The 16,298-nt window shown below is 39.7% G+C and overlaps 1 protein-coding gene across 1 annotated transcript in view; it reads left to right on the forward strand.

Moving 5' to 3' along the window:
• Positions 1-3,553: 3,553 nt before the first annotated feature.
• The window catches only part of dph6 (diphthamine biosynthesis 6), a 59,801-nt gene continuing 47,056 nt past the window's right edge, over positions 3,554-16,298 (forward strand). The window contains exons 1-3 of the mRNA XM_030718845.1: positions 3,554-3,697; positions 4,051-4,142; positions 6,002-6,186. Of these exons, the coding sequence (XP_030574705.1) occupies positions 3,675-3,697; positions 4,051-4,142; positions 6,002-6,186 (300 nt within the window). The 5' untranslated portion in view covers positions 3,554-3,674. The remainder of the gene's footprint in view (positions 3,698-4,050; positions 4,143-6,001; positions 6,187-16,298) is intronic.

A 16,298-nucleotide genomic window follows, 5' to 3' on the forward strand; every position in this document is an offset into this window, starting at 1 on the left:
GAAAAAAACAATTACTGTTTGCAGACTGTGGGGGGTGGGGGTGGGGGGGTGGGCGGGGGTGGAGTGTTGTTCAGGACATTGTCGTGATCAAACACAATTTGGATCAAACGGTGATTTTTTTTTTTTTTTTCACATTCTCTCACATTTCCAATCAAGGACCGATTAGCCTCAGACATTAATGAGCCTACTAATCCATTTGGGCCCCTCGTGATAACAGTTAATTGTCTGTAAAAATGTGTACAGATCCCCGTTTGGGTTGTTTACTAACTGATTTGGATGCGGTTAGGCCCTAAAGAGGTATCATTATGTTGATAGTTCTTTGGAAAATGAGCCCCTGATGGAGACAACACCAGAGTGGTGTAGAGTTAAGAATACACAGGACTGCTTTTCAACCGTTGCTCACTTGAGAGCAAATTTATCAGTACTTTAAAACATTTGGCGACCAACAGCTCTCACTAAACTTCATCTATGATTAACATGAGGGCTCAATAGAGAATGACGTCTTAAATAAATCTCTGACATTTGGGTAGTTGTTGATTCACAAAGTCTAGGAAAATGTGAGGAAACTGGACTACCAGATGTTTCAAGCAAACGGCTTCATTTGTGCCCTACTTTGTTTGTGGCTTAGTTGAAACTTAATTCCAAATTACAGTAACATTCAAATCCAATTTGTGTTTGGTGTAGAGTCAAAACAGAAGAGTTGATTTTCTTGAGTTGAAGCAGAATTTCTTTTTGAGAAGAACAACGCTGAACACTGCTCACATTGTTCTGTGACGTGTTATTTCATTAAAGGTCTCTACAAGAATGAATCTAAAAGTAAGGTTGTTTTAAGCTCATTAGCACATTTGCCTAATTTTATATTATTTAATATATCTTCAATAGGAAATCAGCCCTATTACTATTCAAATATATAATTATATTAGTTTTATTGTAAAAAATTAATATTATTTGTGGTGATATAATATGACAATGTAAAAAAAACAAACAAAACATAGCACTCAGATAAACCTACTGTTCACATGACAGAATGTATACATCAAATTTAAATTCATTTTAGATGTGAAAAGCATGTGAATTTCATATTTCTGTGCTATATCTGAAAAATACAGAAGATTAATGATTACAATAAAATCACACAATATAATACTGGCAAACTGTGCAACCTTGTGGCTTTTTATTTAACAGTAAGGCTAATGCTCTCATTAGGGCTAACATTTACTGGTAAAATTATTTAATCTTACATTATATTTACTTACATTTTTGCCATTTTGTGCCTGTCAACTTAATATTTAATCAATAAATAACAAAATATCTATCATAATAATATCTAAATAATATATATATATATTATATATATATATATATTTTTTATTTTTTACTCTAAACATAATGTGTAAATATTCTGTAAGCATTGCAACCCACAATTCTCTGCTCTCATATATGAAGTGGTGCACAAGTGTGTATGTGTGTTTGTATTCTGGCCACTCAGCCTGCAACCTTGGCCGGCCTGTTCTGACACTCAATTTATTGTCCTGTGATTTGAGGCCTTAGTTTCTCATTACACCCAAAGTTTTTGTGTCCTTGTGCGACAAAAATTAGTTTGTGTGTCTGTGTAAATCACCTGTCATATGCACATGCTCCTTTAAGAAAAGGCCAAGGGTGTCATTTGATTCCTGCTGCCTTGCTTTCATATTTATGCGTCTCATATTCACATCCATTGGCTGTGTCTCAGTTGGGCTATCCATCAACACTTTTTATCCCCATCACACCAACAATACGGACATAAAATGCTCTTTTACGTCAGCAAAATGCTGCCACAAATAAAACATGAACAACACACCTCTTTATTTGTCCAGGTAATAAACTACATAAATTAAAAGTGATAAGTGACAAAATTTGCATTAGTCCTATGTTATGGGCTTTAATGGAAATGACCAGAGGCACAGAACTTTTAATATCAAGTATAACCCACACAATTGGAAAACACAAGTGATACATTAATGAGTTTAGAAAACTAAAGGACAGCCAGACCCAGGAGGATGTGACTGACCCTCCAGGACAAGGCCATGTTTCAAACAAACATGTCAAAGGAACATTTTAAAAACTATATCACTCAGCCTTTCAAAGGAAATTTCCTATAAGATAAAATATTTTTTGAAATATTCATCTTACAGATATGTATTCACTTGTTTGTGGTGCATGTATTTTAGTTGACCAAGTTGGAGTCCAGCTATATTGTATCTCAATAAAAATAATTAAAACATTATGGAACTCAATGTTTTATTGTTGTCATGTTAAAAGAAATGCAAGTCAAATAAATAACAAACAAATTAACTTAATGAAAAGAGGTTAAGGAAAGAAATTATAGGCAAAAAATGAAGAGACAAAATATTACATCTTTTATTATCTTGGTGCAATAAAGAGGAAACACCCCCCACCAACATACACACACCATGTAAAAATAAATTAATAAATAATGATGTGAATTTCAGGATATCCTCAAATTATGAACACACACCCCCGTTAGAGAACAGATTCTTTCATTCAGCTTACACTGACTCTACAACAGCACAAACGAAGCTCATCTGCAGGTTGTAGATTTTGCAATATAGTCAGGATGAATACAACCAAACCAAAACAAAAACAAAAAAGGGAACCTAGTATTAAAAAAAAAAAAAGCAAGGGGATGAAGAGACGTCTCTCTCAATTTTGTACACTCAGACAGAATCAGTTGCCTTTGGCCTGCTTAGGGGTAGAAGGTGAGGGAAGCACACAAAAGCAGTGCAATTATTCTGCTCTGGCACAACAACAGAGAGCAAAAGGAGCATCAAAGACTTTCCTCTGAGCAAAATAGGGCTCCCTCAGAGGAAAAGCACAACCTGTGTGTGAATACCAGTGCATGGACTTTAGGCCCTCTCTTGAGACCCAAGAGGCAAAGGATGCGTGTCAATAGAGTTGCAGTGCCTATCCACTTTGATTATGGTATAACACAGCAAGCGTTGGCAGCAATGTAAATAAGCCATTTTTTAAAAATAAAATCTTCAAATATATCCATAAGTTTTGGGGAAAGGAGACATGTGAGATTCAGTTTTTAATATAAAAATGTGGCATTTCACATATGTCTAAAAACAAAACAAAACAAACAAACAAACAAAAAAAACCACACGCTTTCTGGCGATTAAATACACCCTGGACCCTGCCTAACACAGAGAAACAGACAGTTAACCATGCATGCCTTTGCACTGTGATGGGAATCTGAAGCACTAACAGAACATGCAAAATATAAATTGATGACCAGCAGGATTAGACTCACAACATTTATTTTAAAATATTTTGCTTTTCTTGGTGTCTTTCAGTATAATATACTTTATACATTATCAGTGTAGCTTGTATTATATATTTTTATTTTAAAAAAATCAGAATTACTTAGCTGCAGTTGTTAACAAAACTTACAATTGAATGCGATAGAAAGAAAGCGAGGGGTAGGCCGGGTTTTCTATCAGGCATATTAGAGGGCACCTTAGTCAAATAACGAGGGTCCTTCGACAACCCGGAAGCCTTGCTTCCACATGTTTTTGTATACGCTCGCCGGTTGCTAAGCGCAGTTATTACATTGTGCACTGTTACAGTCGGTACTTGTGGTGCTTTTAGACTCTAAAACGAAATCTAACAGGATGAAAGTGGTTGCGTTAATAAGGTAATCGCAGCTCGCTGCTTTAACCATCATGTAGATGTGTCACTGATGCTCTGTGCTTGCAGATGGCTGCTGTATCTGTATGAGCTCATTCAGAGCAAGAATATACCACCTGTGTAAGTGTAGAGTTATTGCCTGAAGAGCTTTTGAAAACTAATAAAGGAAGAGTAGCATACAGTGGCTATAACGTGCTGTAAGGGTGGTGCACCAGCACCCATTGGTACAGCTACAAACTTGTTTTTCCATCCCTGAATATTAATTCTGGTGCGCCACATTCCCACATTGTTAAACTTTGCACCCATGTTAATGTGTGTGTCAGCTTTGCCTCTGTGTCTGTTTATCATTTTGTGTTCCAGTGGAGGCAAAGACAGCTGCTACAACATGATGCAGTGTGTTGCTGCTGGGCACCGGATCGTAGCTCTGGCCAACCTGCGCCCTGCTCACACAGGTGAGCAAAAAAAGCGCTCCTGGTGATTACCTGTAATCTGCAGGGGCTGGCTGTGCTATATGGGCCAGCCAGCTGCACTTATGTTCTTAATAACTGTACATAAACTAAATATTTGATATCTTTAATTTTGACCTGTATTTTTGCATGCTATGTCAGGCACATACTTCATTTGTGTTTAACACGAAATTATTAAATTAGTTTAAAACTTTTAGACACAATATATTAGGAGAGATTTCCAGGAATGCCCCATTCACACTATACTATATGCCCATATGATGTTTGTTGTGTCTAATTCCAACAGGTCTGTCAGTATTTCTGAATGCATGTTATGAATGCAAAAAATGTGAAGAGGCAAAACATGTCTAATTGCAGACATGTTTATTTATCTAATACAGCATCAATATTCTCTCTAGTGTTAAGAATATTTAAATTCTTCACAATAATAGGACTTAAATTTACAATGAACTAGTTTAAAATGATGTGTCTGTGTCTCCTCTGTGTTTTGCAGTTAGGATTCATTGTCCATTACAGCCAACACTATATAACTATAATATAACTATGTTATAATATATATAAATTTGCGCGCATTTTCTTTGCTTTTGTGCACTTTGATCCTGGCAGCAGATTAAGTGGAAGAATTCTTCACGCAGTCATTTGCAAACGTCACCAAATGGGGCTCTGGAAGGGTGTTCTCAGTTTTTAGTGATTGAAATACTGCAGCAGGTACTCTGTATGTTTCAGAGTTGCCCAAATCCTGAGTGTTTTTCCAAAGGAAATCTTTGGGTTTCTTTCTATCTGGGATATTTTAAGATCTTGGCCTAACTATGTTAAGTAGGTTGGCTTATTGTGTTTTTTTTTTTCTAGTTCAGTTCAGGTTTATTCATACACTAGGGCTAGGCTATAGTGCTATTTCACAATTGACCCAGGCTGATTCACATTGTAGTGTAAAGACTTTATAAAACTATGCAGAGGAACCCAACAATTCCCTTTGAGCGAGTACTTTAGTACAATTTGGCACTTGGAATTTGATAAATTGCTGATTTCTAAGCAAGTTATTGCATATGTGCATGCGTGAGGTGTCACAATTGTATATAGGTAGCAGCACACAGAGCAAAGGAGAGGAAAAAATCAGTCACTTAGAAACTGGGTTTTGATCTTTTCTAGTTTTTGCTTTTCAGGCACAAGTCTCATGCATCCCTAGTACATGTTTGCAGTTTCTTATTCACAGGAAGCTGCTCGGTACAATCCTGACCCAGTGGCTCAGGATTATATTGGCTGCTGAGCAGCTCCACTGAAACAGTTAGGGTTTAAGGGCCTTTTTGAAGTGCATCTAAGTGGTGTTAATGAGGAAGGTGTAAGTGCTGCTCTTTCACTGCACAAATCCAAATTTACTGTGTCCATCTGGAAATTGGACCCGTGACCTCTCAGGCACTGGCATTCTTAGGTCACTGCTGCAAAAATGATGAAACTTGTGAAACATGAAACCTGAAGAAATCAAGTTTCCATTAAGTTTGTTAGGCTTTTGTCATGGAGGTTTTAACAGTGACAGGATTTTATTATAAATCATTTTAATTGTATTAAAAATGTTTTTCTTTAATGTGAGAACTTTCTCTTACATGGTATCTTGAATATAAAATATACTGTATTAATTTTAAAAAAATGCATTGCCAAATCAGTTTTTGTATAATATTCATTGATTTTAGAGCTAATTTTAAATGAGCAGGTAGATATTTAATGTCAGTTATTCACAGAAAATTGCAACATCATTTTCTATGCATTTCAGTAAATGCCTTTTGTGAGACATATGATTAAGGCTATCATCAGGCACAGATTGTAACTCATTTTCCTTCGTGCATCAGATGAGTTGGACAGCTACATGTACCAGACGGTGGGCCACCAGGCTATAGAGCTGTATGCTGATGCCATGGACTTACCTCTGTACAGACGCACCATCCAGGGATCCAGCCTGGACACAAGCAGAGACTACAGAGAGACAGAGGGAGATGAGGTGGAGGACCTTTATCAGCTGCTGCACCTTGTGAAGGTAGGCTGTGCAAAAAGAGTCTATTACTCTAGTTGTGCATTGGTAAGAAGAGTTGCAGCCTCAAAACTTTTCAAATCATGTCCTCTGGCCAAGAGGCCTGAATCCCAAAAATCTTGTTTAATTTTCTTATCTGTACAGCTCCACTTCCAAAGACATTAAAGTAACTGTCTGAAATGCTTACTTGTGATAAGTAGGATTTCTGCTACTTGACAATTTGGGTTGTATTTTTGTGTTTCATAATCTACCAAATGTTTTCAGCTGATGATAGGTCAACACTACAGGCACCCAATCTCTTAGTGCTATATTGTTATAATACATGCTGATTATGTGGTTTGATATTGTCTTGCTGCAATAAGCAAACTCTTTTTTTAAAAAAGGAAACAAAAGACCTCACCCTGGTGATAACATATGTTGTTCCAAAACCTGCATATGTCACTGAATATTAATGATGCCTTCACAAATGTGCAAACACACACACACTAAAGCACCCCATACCATAATGAGTGCTGGCTTTTCAGCTGTTTGCTGATAACAAACTGAATGGCTTTGCTTTCTCTCTTCCATAATTCCCCAAAAGAATTTGAAGCTGTCTATTCTGTTCGTAGCCCCCATTGTAAAGTGCAGCCAAACTGCTGGGGACATTGAAAAGCCCGTTTAGTGCTTTTAGCCTGTCTTATTTTGCCTGTTTTAATTTTACTTTGAAATTAGAGCAAGTTTTCTTTTTTATCTCACTCTGGAAAAATAGTGTGGCTGTTGGATCACTTAATCAATTTTTTATGGACAAAGTTGGAGAGAGGTGCCCTTGAACAATGGCTTCACAGGAAAAAATCCATTCTTTTTTTTATCTCACTTGACAGAAGATCAGATGCAAAAATTAATCACCAAATTAATATTTCATCAAATACCACTTTTGACAGGACACTGAGAAAATATTAATTTGATGGCAAATTATGTATGAGGCCTTGGTGGTCAAACTAGGTACAGGGTGGCTGACTGACAGGTTGGAGTTAACCGCATGTGTGTTTAGCACACTGCTGGAACTGCTTGCCTACCTGACTGCCTGCAGCCATGAGGATGCTACCTGGACACACGCCTCAACAGGACCAAAGGCTCTCCCTGCTGTCAGCGCAAACACAGTGTGGGATTGATCCTGTGTAACACTTTATCCCCTCTGCAGCCCCACACAACCTCTTATTTTAGCTGGCAGCATCAGCATTTAAGCACTTCTTAAGGGGTGCTGGATGGGAGTTTGTTGTTGAAATGGGATTCAGCTTGATGTGGTGTATATGACAGAGGTAGGGTGGGGGTTTGCATGGATCTTTGTGTAGGTATGAGTGGAGACATGTTCATCTGAGTGCTTCAAGGCCCCCTGCATGTCCACACACCGCCTCAGTGGCAGGGGCCAGTCCGCCTGCCTCAAGGCATTTTGAGCACTTCACCTGACTTCCATTGCTGTCTAAGTATAAATCTTTTCACATGCAGCTACATGAGGAAGTTCTTGATTTTTGAGTTGTCTTATGAGTACACCCACATCCACACAGTTCAGTTTTTGGCTCTTTGTGAGTCAAGTAGTGGACAGCTCAGTGGTATGTGATGCAATATGGCAACTCTGCCTGTGGTCAGGGCTCTAATTGCAAAGGGCTGCTAATTTCCTATTTCCAGGGTTTCTCTGGTCTGACCTCAGCAGTCAGACAGGCCATAGATCAGGGCAGTTTGACTCCCATGAGGCCCTTCCAGGCCAGCAGACCACCACTTGTCTCCCCGTGTACCCCTCACACAGTCTTCAACAGACCTGGACCATAAACAACAGGCTTCCTCTCTTGCAAAAAGTTATGGCAACCATAAGAATATAACCTTTTTATCACAAATTTCAAGTTATTTCTCTCTAAAGTAGATTTTTCAGTGACTGACTTGTACCACACAAGTTCCACATTATGCAGTGTAGGGAAATTGTAAATTATTTAACTCAGTGTATTTTTAAACTTACCAAACTCTCTCATGTCATCTCAGATATCCTATTAAAAAGTCATTTTGGTTACATCCCATCAAATTCAATACGTATTCCTTGGTTTGTTTCTTTTTCTTTTTTTCAGAGAAAATAAGGCCTATTTCTTTGACCATAAAGTTTCTAGTGTTGTTGATTAGTGAAGTAAATGATAAAGGCGGCGGGGGGGGGGGGCTTTTGATAATGAGCTGTTAAATCACTATTGCTGGAAAAGAACAGTTTTAGCATGAAAAAATGTGTTCTGTTTGGAAAGTGTGATATTTTGAAAGATTCTTTCTCACAGTTTGAATTAATTAGAAGTTACAAGATTATATTTGGCAAATGACACTTGAGCATAGATGAAAGATTTTTTTTTTCCCTCAGATCTAAAGTTGATGAGTTTTAAGTGGATTCTCTTCACTTCCTCCTCCTCTTTTGCAGTGCTTTTAAGAGACTCGTAGCATGAGCCAACAGTGCCATCTATGGATCGTTCCCGTTTGCTGACAAAACAAACATAATCTATACACACTGGCCTCCAAGAATGTTTGGAGCCATTCGAAAAGATTCAAAGGAAGAGATCATATTCTTCAGAACCATTGTTGACAGAGCGGGAAAAAAAAGCCCAATTGTAATAGAAAAAAATGAGCTATCCATTCCCTGGCAGTAGTGATAATAGCAGAATGACAATGTGGCCCTATCCTTGGCCCCCTTTGCTCTCATCGCTGGCTGTGTATAGCAGTGCTTCTTTGAAGTGTGTAACCTGATCAACGTGCATGCAAGCCCATCCTGCTAGGTGCTGATCTTTGAACCTGCTCTTTGAGGGGGAGAAATAAGTTTTGGTGGAGCACTTTTAGGCATCTGTAGCTTAAGAATGCATTTTCACAGAAAGGATTACAGTTTTTTGTTCTCAGCAGTGCTTTAAAACTCTACTAGACTATAAATATCACATAAAAGAGAAGTCTCTGTAAGTTTAAAACATTTATGTTTATTGTTAAGAATTAAAATACAAACTCTTTCTTGTGTCCTTTTTCTCTGTGGATTTATGGAATTAGATTTCATAGGTAGGGTGTCCATACTTCATTGTGTGGTTGCTCTGCTCCACTCTGCTGTGATCCGCTCTCATGTGTGATACAGATCAACAGTGTCAGTCACCCCTGGCTGTAAAGCCAGTTCCCCCAAAGGCCTGCAAAACCCCTCATATTAGTCATATCACATCCCTCAATTCCTTTATCCTTCTCTCTGTGCTCTGTGACCTGACACAGTGGCTCTTTATTCCCTGTGACCCAGCAGTGTGTGTGTGTGTGTGTGTATATACGTGTACGTGTGTGTGTGTGTGCTCATGTGTTCAAGGTCAGGTCAAAACAGGCCTGTGTTACATGATAACAGGTCTATCTCTGTCGTCCGTGCACACCTCTGCCTCTCTTTCAACACTGTAGTCCTCTCACTGCACTCATCCATGCACACTCTGTTTGTCACCCTAAACTGTAAACTATTGTACATAAGTAGATGTTATGAATTATGAGTAGTTAATTCCATTTTTACAACACAAAGATCTTTCAGAAATAGGACAACCTATACAGCATTGAGTTTTGGAAAGACATAATTGTAGCTTCAATCACTTGATATGGTAATAGATACTTTATAAAAAGAAAATGACTCCATTGCAGCAACTCTGCAACCTTTGAGCTGATGAATAAAGACAAAGACATTTAAGCTCATTAGAGTGATGAGGAACAATAGATGATATCTGTGCACATGTTCTATTCTGCCAGCTCTAATTAGCAGCGCTGTGACATCTCTGTCATACTGAGACCCAGCTTTGAGAACGATGGAAATGTTACTTTCAAATCCAATTTCCTGTCCTCTAATGCATTCGACTTTTCAGAAACATGTTTTTTTTTTTTTAAATTAATTAATTTTTATAAGACAGTTCAGTTGAGATTCAGCTTTCCTGGGTTTTTTGTTTTGTTTTGTTTTGGGGTTTTTTTTTACAAGCCAGTGTGTGTGTGTGTGTGTGTGTGTGTGTGTGTGTGTGTGTGTGTGTGTGTGTGTGTGTGTGTGTGTGTGTGTTATTTTTTTTTTTTGATGTCTGCAAAAAGTCCTAGAGAGGTGCAGTGAGACCTTTGGCCTTTGTAGATGAAACATTCCCTTTTATTGGTGTGTGTTAAAACACCTTGTTTTTAAGTGGGCTAATGTTTCTCCTAAACTTGCACACACTCTCCCCCTATTCCCTGTTTCTCCTGACCGTTATTACATGCACATTCCCCTCTCAGTAACTACTGCCGCGCCATTATCGACATCAGCAGACAAGAGTGGGGCCCTCTGGGATCGCAGAAGGAGCCTGTCCACAAGTCCAAACATTTGTTTTCATTCCTCTCTCTCGCTCACTCTTTCCTTCTCTCTTCTACATCTCTGTCTCCATTGTACTGTCGTGGCACTTTCATCCGGACCCTTCAGAAGCCTGGCACTGCCTTGTTGCAAGTTCCCTGATGGAGGTGTATCCTGCTGTGAGGAAAGAAGGGAAAAGGACCGAGACAGAGTAGAAAGGACGGAGCAGAAAGGAAGAGGAGGGCAGGCTGGCTGGTAGGCAGCGGAGGAATCTCTGGATCTTTGTAGTATTGATTAGGCAGCTGAGGTGTTGTGAGACAAGATGTTCAGGAGGGGTGTGAACTATGAAGGGGGGGGGCGCCCAAAATCAAACACACAGCCCTTCTCTGATTACCGGCATGGTGCCGCATTAGACATACATTGGGGGCTCAACAGGAAAATGGATTTCTTTAAAAAGCTTCTTAATACATAAATCATGACCTCTGGGGTCACAGTGAGGGTTTAGGAGATCAGATCAATAACAAAGCTAATGCAAGCTTGTTGTAGCTTGTTTGTGGTGCTGAGAGACCTCTAAATGGTGTTACTGGAAGTAGCTCACAAGCAGCCTAGGACCCAAGGATAATCACTGTGGTGAAAGTTTTGTTTTATTTCATTTCAGCAGAGTTTGCAGTTCCTAACTTTAAGATGTAGCACAGCATGTTCAAGTGTAGATTTTAGACAGATTTCAAACAGTTGTCTCTGTGTCGCCTCTTTGTGTGATAACCATTGTTATCTTTTCCTTTGGTCCTGAGATGCTTGTATTTATGTTGGTCGGCGCAGTGGCAGTGGGGTTGAGATTGCAGACTTGTTTTGCACATGAGGAAGGATAGCATTAGCTCTGAGATAATGGCACTGTGCATTGTTCACTGGCCGTGTGGAAGTGGTGGGACGGGATCTATTAGATGGAGGCCCATTTCCCACCAACTGACACTAGCAGTCCCCACAAACATTAGATAAAGAGTCAAGCCTCAAGCCTTTGTAATTTGTTTGTATTTTTCTGCTTAATGTACTTTGCTCAATCTTGTTTAGCGATGATGGAAGCTGATAGCCTTATCTTGACTTGCCGAGGGCACAAACCACTACATGGTTGAACATTGTTCAGTGAAGAACGTGCGTGTTTATGGTAGTGTTGTTTTTTTTGTTTTTTTCTGGCTTTATTTTGAATTGTAGCTGTATCAGGAGGTTATTTGCATTTGAGCTATTAGCTGATATGTTATGCACTAAGGTAAATACAGCATTATGCAAAGCGTATTGATATAATTCCTGTCTTTAGTATTGGAAAATTAAGAGAAAGCTGTGATAATTTTCTAGTCCTGGCAAACAATTTTTTTACCTGCTTGTTGTCATTGTGATTCTTCAAAATGCCTTTGAATATGTTTTGAAAAGCAACTTCTACTTGTCATCGAAGATCTGTTGTTACACCGTCAATGCTTTCTTCTCTACTTTAAAAAAGTCAAATTTTTGGCTTTGTCTGAAAATGTTATCTAAGCTTTGCATGGCTTCCTCACACTCAATCCAGTTGTTTTTACTCTCCAGACATCATAAAATTTGAAGGATCCAACCCAGTAAGAAAAACACCAGTTGTGGAGGAGATTGGACTTTCAATAAAACCTTTTAAATGCACCAGTATCAACAGTTAGTCAGGCCCAGCTCTGTCTGCCTCAGAACTGACAGCTGAGGAATTGTGTCAACTCCCTGCCATTCATCTACTCAAAAATTAAGAGGGCTTTTATGTTTTGTTTTGTGAACCATTCCCCCTCAAGAAATATTTGTGGCAGGCCCCATCACCTCCCGCAGCTAAAGTCATAACCAGCCGTAGAAAAACACTGTCTGGAGTCTGGAGAGTGGGTTAAACCAGCATCACAGCAATATTTTCCTCTGGTCTCTCTCTCTCTGGGGAGAGTGTGTGTGAGTGAGTGAGAGCGAGTGCGTGTTGGGTGGAGCATGACGTCTGTTGGAACTATGTAGGATGGAGGGCAGAAGAGCCAAAATGCCAAGAGCCTGGATCCTGACCTCACCAGAAAAACATTTACATTTTAGACTGTGTGTGTGTGTGTGTGTGTGTGTGTGTGTGTGTGTGTGTGTGTGTGTGTGTGTGTGTGTGTGTGTGTGTGTGTGTGCGCGCGCGCATGCGTTTGTGTTTGTGTAGTGTCTGCATGGGCCAGTGTCTCACTGTATATATACATGGACATCATTGCATATGTGTGCATGCACCTTATGGACTTACTGCTTGTTTTGTTTTCACAAAATGCAGCTAACATAGTTTACGTCTTGGTCTTTGATCCTGTTCCGCTCGCATCTCTAACATTCTTCTACCAGTCACTGTGATATAGTTAAGAACATCTTATCCTTGTTTAATTTAATTTAAAATTTGCAGGAAGTCACATGATTTTTTTTTTTAAATTTCAAAACCGTTAATAAAAAAAAAAAAATCAGCTGAAAGGCATAGGGTGGCAGTTTGTATAATGTGGGCTAAAAAAATTAAATATTACATTTTAAGTAGTAATGCCTAATCTTGTTTGCTTGAATTGCAAATATTCATGATGTAGTACATCGATAAACAACCTGTCTCACTGGTGCTTCCCTACATTTAGTTTTCCGTGTGTGTTGATATGGAAAGCCTCCTTGTCCTTGGCCTGCTGAACCAGGGCTTTGTGCTTGCTTTGGCGAAGGCTCTCTCCCTCCCTGCCTGATGACTGGCTGGGTCTGTGTTTACGTAACCGTATATATCTTAGAGGAAACTCGTGAAACGTTAATCTCTCTACTTTTTAACCCTGATGAATTTCTACATTTTCCAGCTGTGCAGCATGGCATATTTATGCTCAGGCTCTATTGCTGAAAACAGCTCTGTCATTGTAAATGAATCACTATCCAAGACTAAAGACTGTGTGTGTGTGTGTGTGTGTGTGTGTGTGTGTGTGTGTGTGTGTGTGTGTGTGTGTGTGTGTGTGTGTGTGTGTGTGTGTGTGTGTGTGTGTGTAAACTTCAGGCTAGGAAACTGTACAAATTCAAGCTCAGCCATAAAAAGCAGCAGTGGTACCTATGTGGATAAAAGCAGCTTCTTTTTCATTCTTCTCCGGCCCCTAATAAGTACACGCTGCGCTGTCACTCAGCACATTTCTTTGGCTTTCAGCTGATAAGTGTCCTTCACTCATCGTGTTAAAGACACAATGTCTCATGTCATATCCTCTGTTGACTGGTCACACCTGCACAGTGGCCTCAGCGGAGGATAATACTCTCCTGTCGTCTGCTTCCTCTCCCCACTTCTTGTAACTATGACCTGCATCATCTCAGGAACCGGTCGGGGCATTTGGCTTTGCGAACAGCTGGCTTTGTGAGAACTTTGTTTGTCTTATTCCACCACTCTACATGGTTGAAGACTGACACGTGTTGACTCATCTTGCCAGACCGTCCTCAAGCACAAAGGAAGAGCCTGTCTTTCAACAGCTGCTTTAGACGCGCAGCTCCGCCAATTTACCGAAGGGAATGTCTCTGAAAGCCTTACAGAATAAGATTTTGCCGATGTTTGTTTTACAAAAACATTCACTAAGCCTGCATGTCCGTTTTTGTTTGTTTTGATGGATCAGACCTGTTGTTTGAGCCTCAGTATGTACTGTATAAGCAGAACACGATTTTGTGAACATTGGGTGTACCTTATTTTAAATCATCCTAAGAATATCCTGTGCCTTGCGCGCACCACTCCACAGTCCATCACTCCTTTACCAACTCTTGGAGTCACCTTGGAGTATAGCAGTCTGGACGGAATGACAATGAGGAAGGTGATTTACAACAAATAAGCAGTGTCTCCTCCTACTAAGCTCACGTTAAGCTTCCTGTCAGTTTGGCATGTCTGAGCTGTCAGGACAGCCCAACACGCCCACAGACTATGTCTACATTACATTAAACACAGCCACTTGACCCTAGTGAGCCCTATCACCTGTATAGCATTTACTTGAGCTACTACAACAAGATCCAACCCCTCCCCACGTTCCTACCAATCAGGTGAACAAGGGAGAACAATCCCATTACATTACAACAGGCCCAGAGCTGATCTAATGCAAAGAACATTAAAATTGTGTCGCATCCAGTCACTTACTTGATGGATCCAGGAAGAGAGGGATGAGGAGGAGAGGCAGACAGGAGAAAGGAATGTTGAAGAGAAGGAGGGGTGGGATTAGAGGTCTTGGGGTCAGGCACAGTGACGATGTGACAGCGTGATTGCAGCAATGGAGAGCATGTAATGGCACCTTGGTGCCCTTGAGCAAACTGTCATTCAAACCACTTTAATTAATATCCCCACCTTGTCCACCTCCCTGCTATCACAGACAAGAATGCTACATGCAGCAGGCAGTAATATAATACACTGAACGTGTCAACAGGTTTGGACTTGATCAAAAGAGGATATTTTAAGGAAATGTGTGGCCTTGTGTTGATAATAGCGAAGATCTATCAGCTCTGGACTCCTGGCTGTCAGAACAGACTGAATTGGGCATTTTGGAAACCCAGCATTTTGCAAATTGGAGCTTTGTATTGTTAGGGTGTATAATTAAGACCTCATTGTGACATTCATTGAGAGAGAGTTAATGAGGGTTTTGATGTATTCCATATGAATATGAATATTGAATTTTTAATATTTTATGGCTTTCTAATTGCTTTAGTTGCTGTTAATGGCTTTGACTGTTGAATATTACCCCGAATGAATATGTGGAATGGGTAAGTACCTTTAAAGCTGAGAGCTGAGAAGATGGCTGCATTTTGTGGTTGATTTTTTTTTTTTTTTTTTTCGCCCTACAGTTTTCGTGTATGGATCTTTAAGGCAGATACATATCTTTACTGAAGCCATGTCTGTGACTGTGAATACATTTGATGCAGTCTTTCACTCCCTTACTAAGATGAATGTATATATAATTACAAAGTATATCACGCACACTACCTTGATATAGAGTTTAATGGCCGTATCGTTTCTTTGTGGAGCATGTCTGCTGGCCTTAATCTTCTCCACAGCTGACATCTTAATAACTCAGCCCTCTCCATCCATTTCCATGGGAGACATCCGGATGTGGGGGAAGGATTAGTTTAATGAATTTGACAATTAGTAACAGAAGTTAATGACTGCATGGGGCTAAGTACCCTGATGGACATGGCTGGGGGGAACTAAGGACTTCCACTGCTTTGGGCCATAGATCCTCATTAATAGCTTTTCTGCCTGCCGGAGAGGACAGGGGAAGCCAGGCCAGGCTTTTGTTTAGTCTGCCTCTGACGGAGCTGCTAGGGGGTTGCGCTGTTGCACAGCACCATGCAAGAATTAGTCCCGCTCTGGGCAGGAGATAACGCAGGGCCTCAGGTCCTGGATCAGGTGAGGCTTCCTTTAATGAACAAGAGTCATTAAATGCTGAAAAAAGAAAAGTGACATTGAATCAGGGTAGCGAGGGAGTTCTTTCTTTAGATCTTGTGCCAACAATCACTAAGGAAGAAAAGTGTTTTGTAGGTCACAAGCCTCTTGATGACCTCTGCCTTGATTTATCATTATGTTACCCAGATCCCACCTCTAATGCAGTCAAAACATCGTTTAGCCAGATAGCTCTCGTAAAGATTTTATTATTATTTATTATTATACTGTGCTTCATGAACTACCTAGTCGCTTTGTCAAATATTTCCACTATAAACCATTTTGATAAATTTTTTAGCTACTATAAAATCAAAGTTTGGATTTTTTTATGGTGTCATGAATAGACATAGAACAATTCCCATAATATCCATC

Source organism: Archocentrus centrarchus, chromosome 22, assembly GCF_007364275.1.
Source record: "Archocentrus centrarchus isolate MPI-CPG fArcCen1 chromosome 22, fArcCen1, whole genome shotgun sequence".
NCBI lineage: Eukaryota > Metazoa > Chordata > Actinopteri > Cichliformes > Cichlidae > Archocentrus > Archocentrus centrarchus.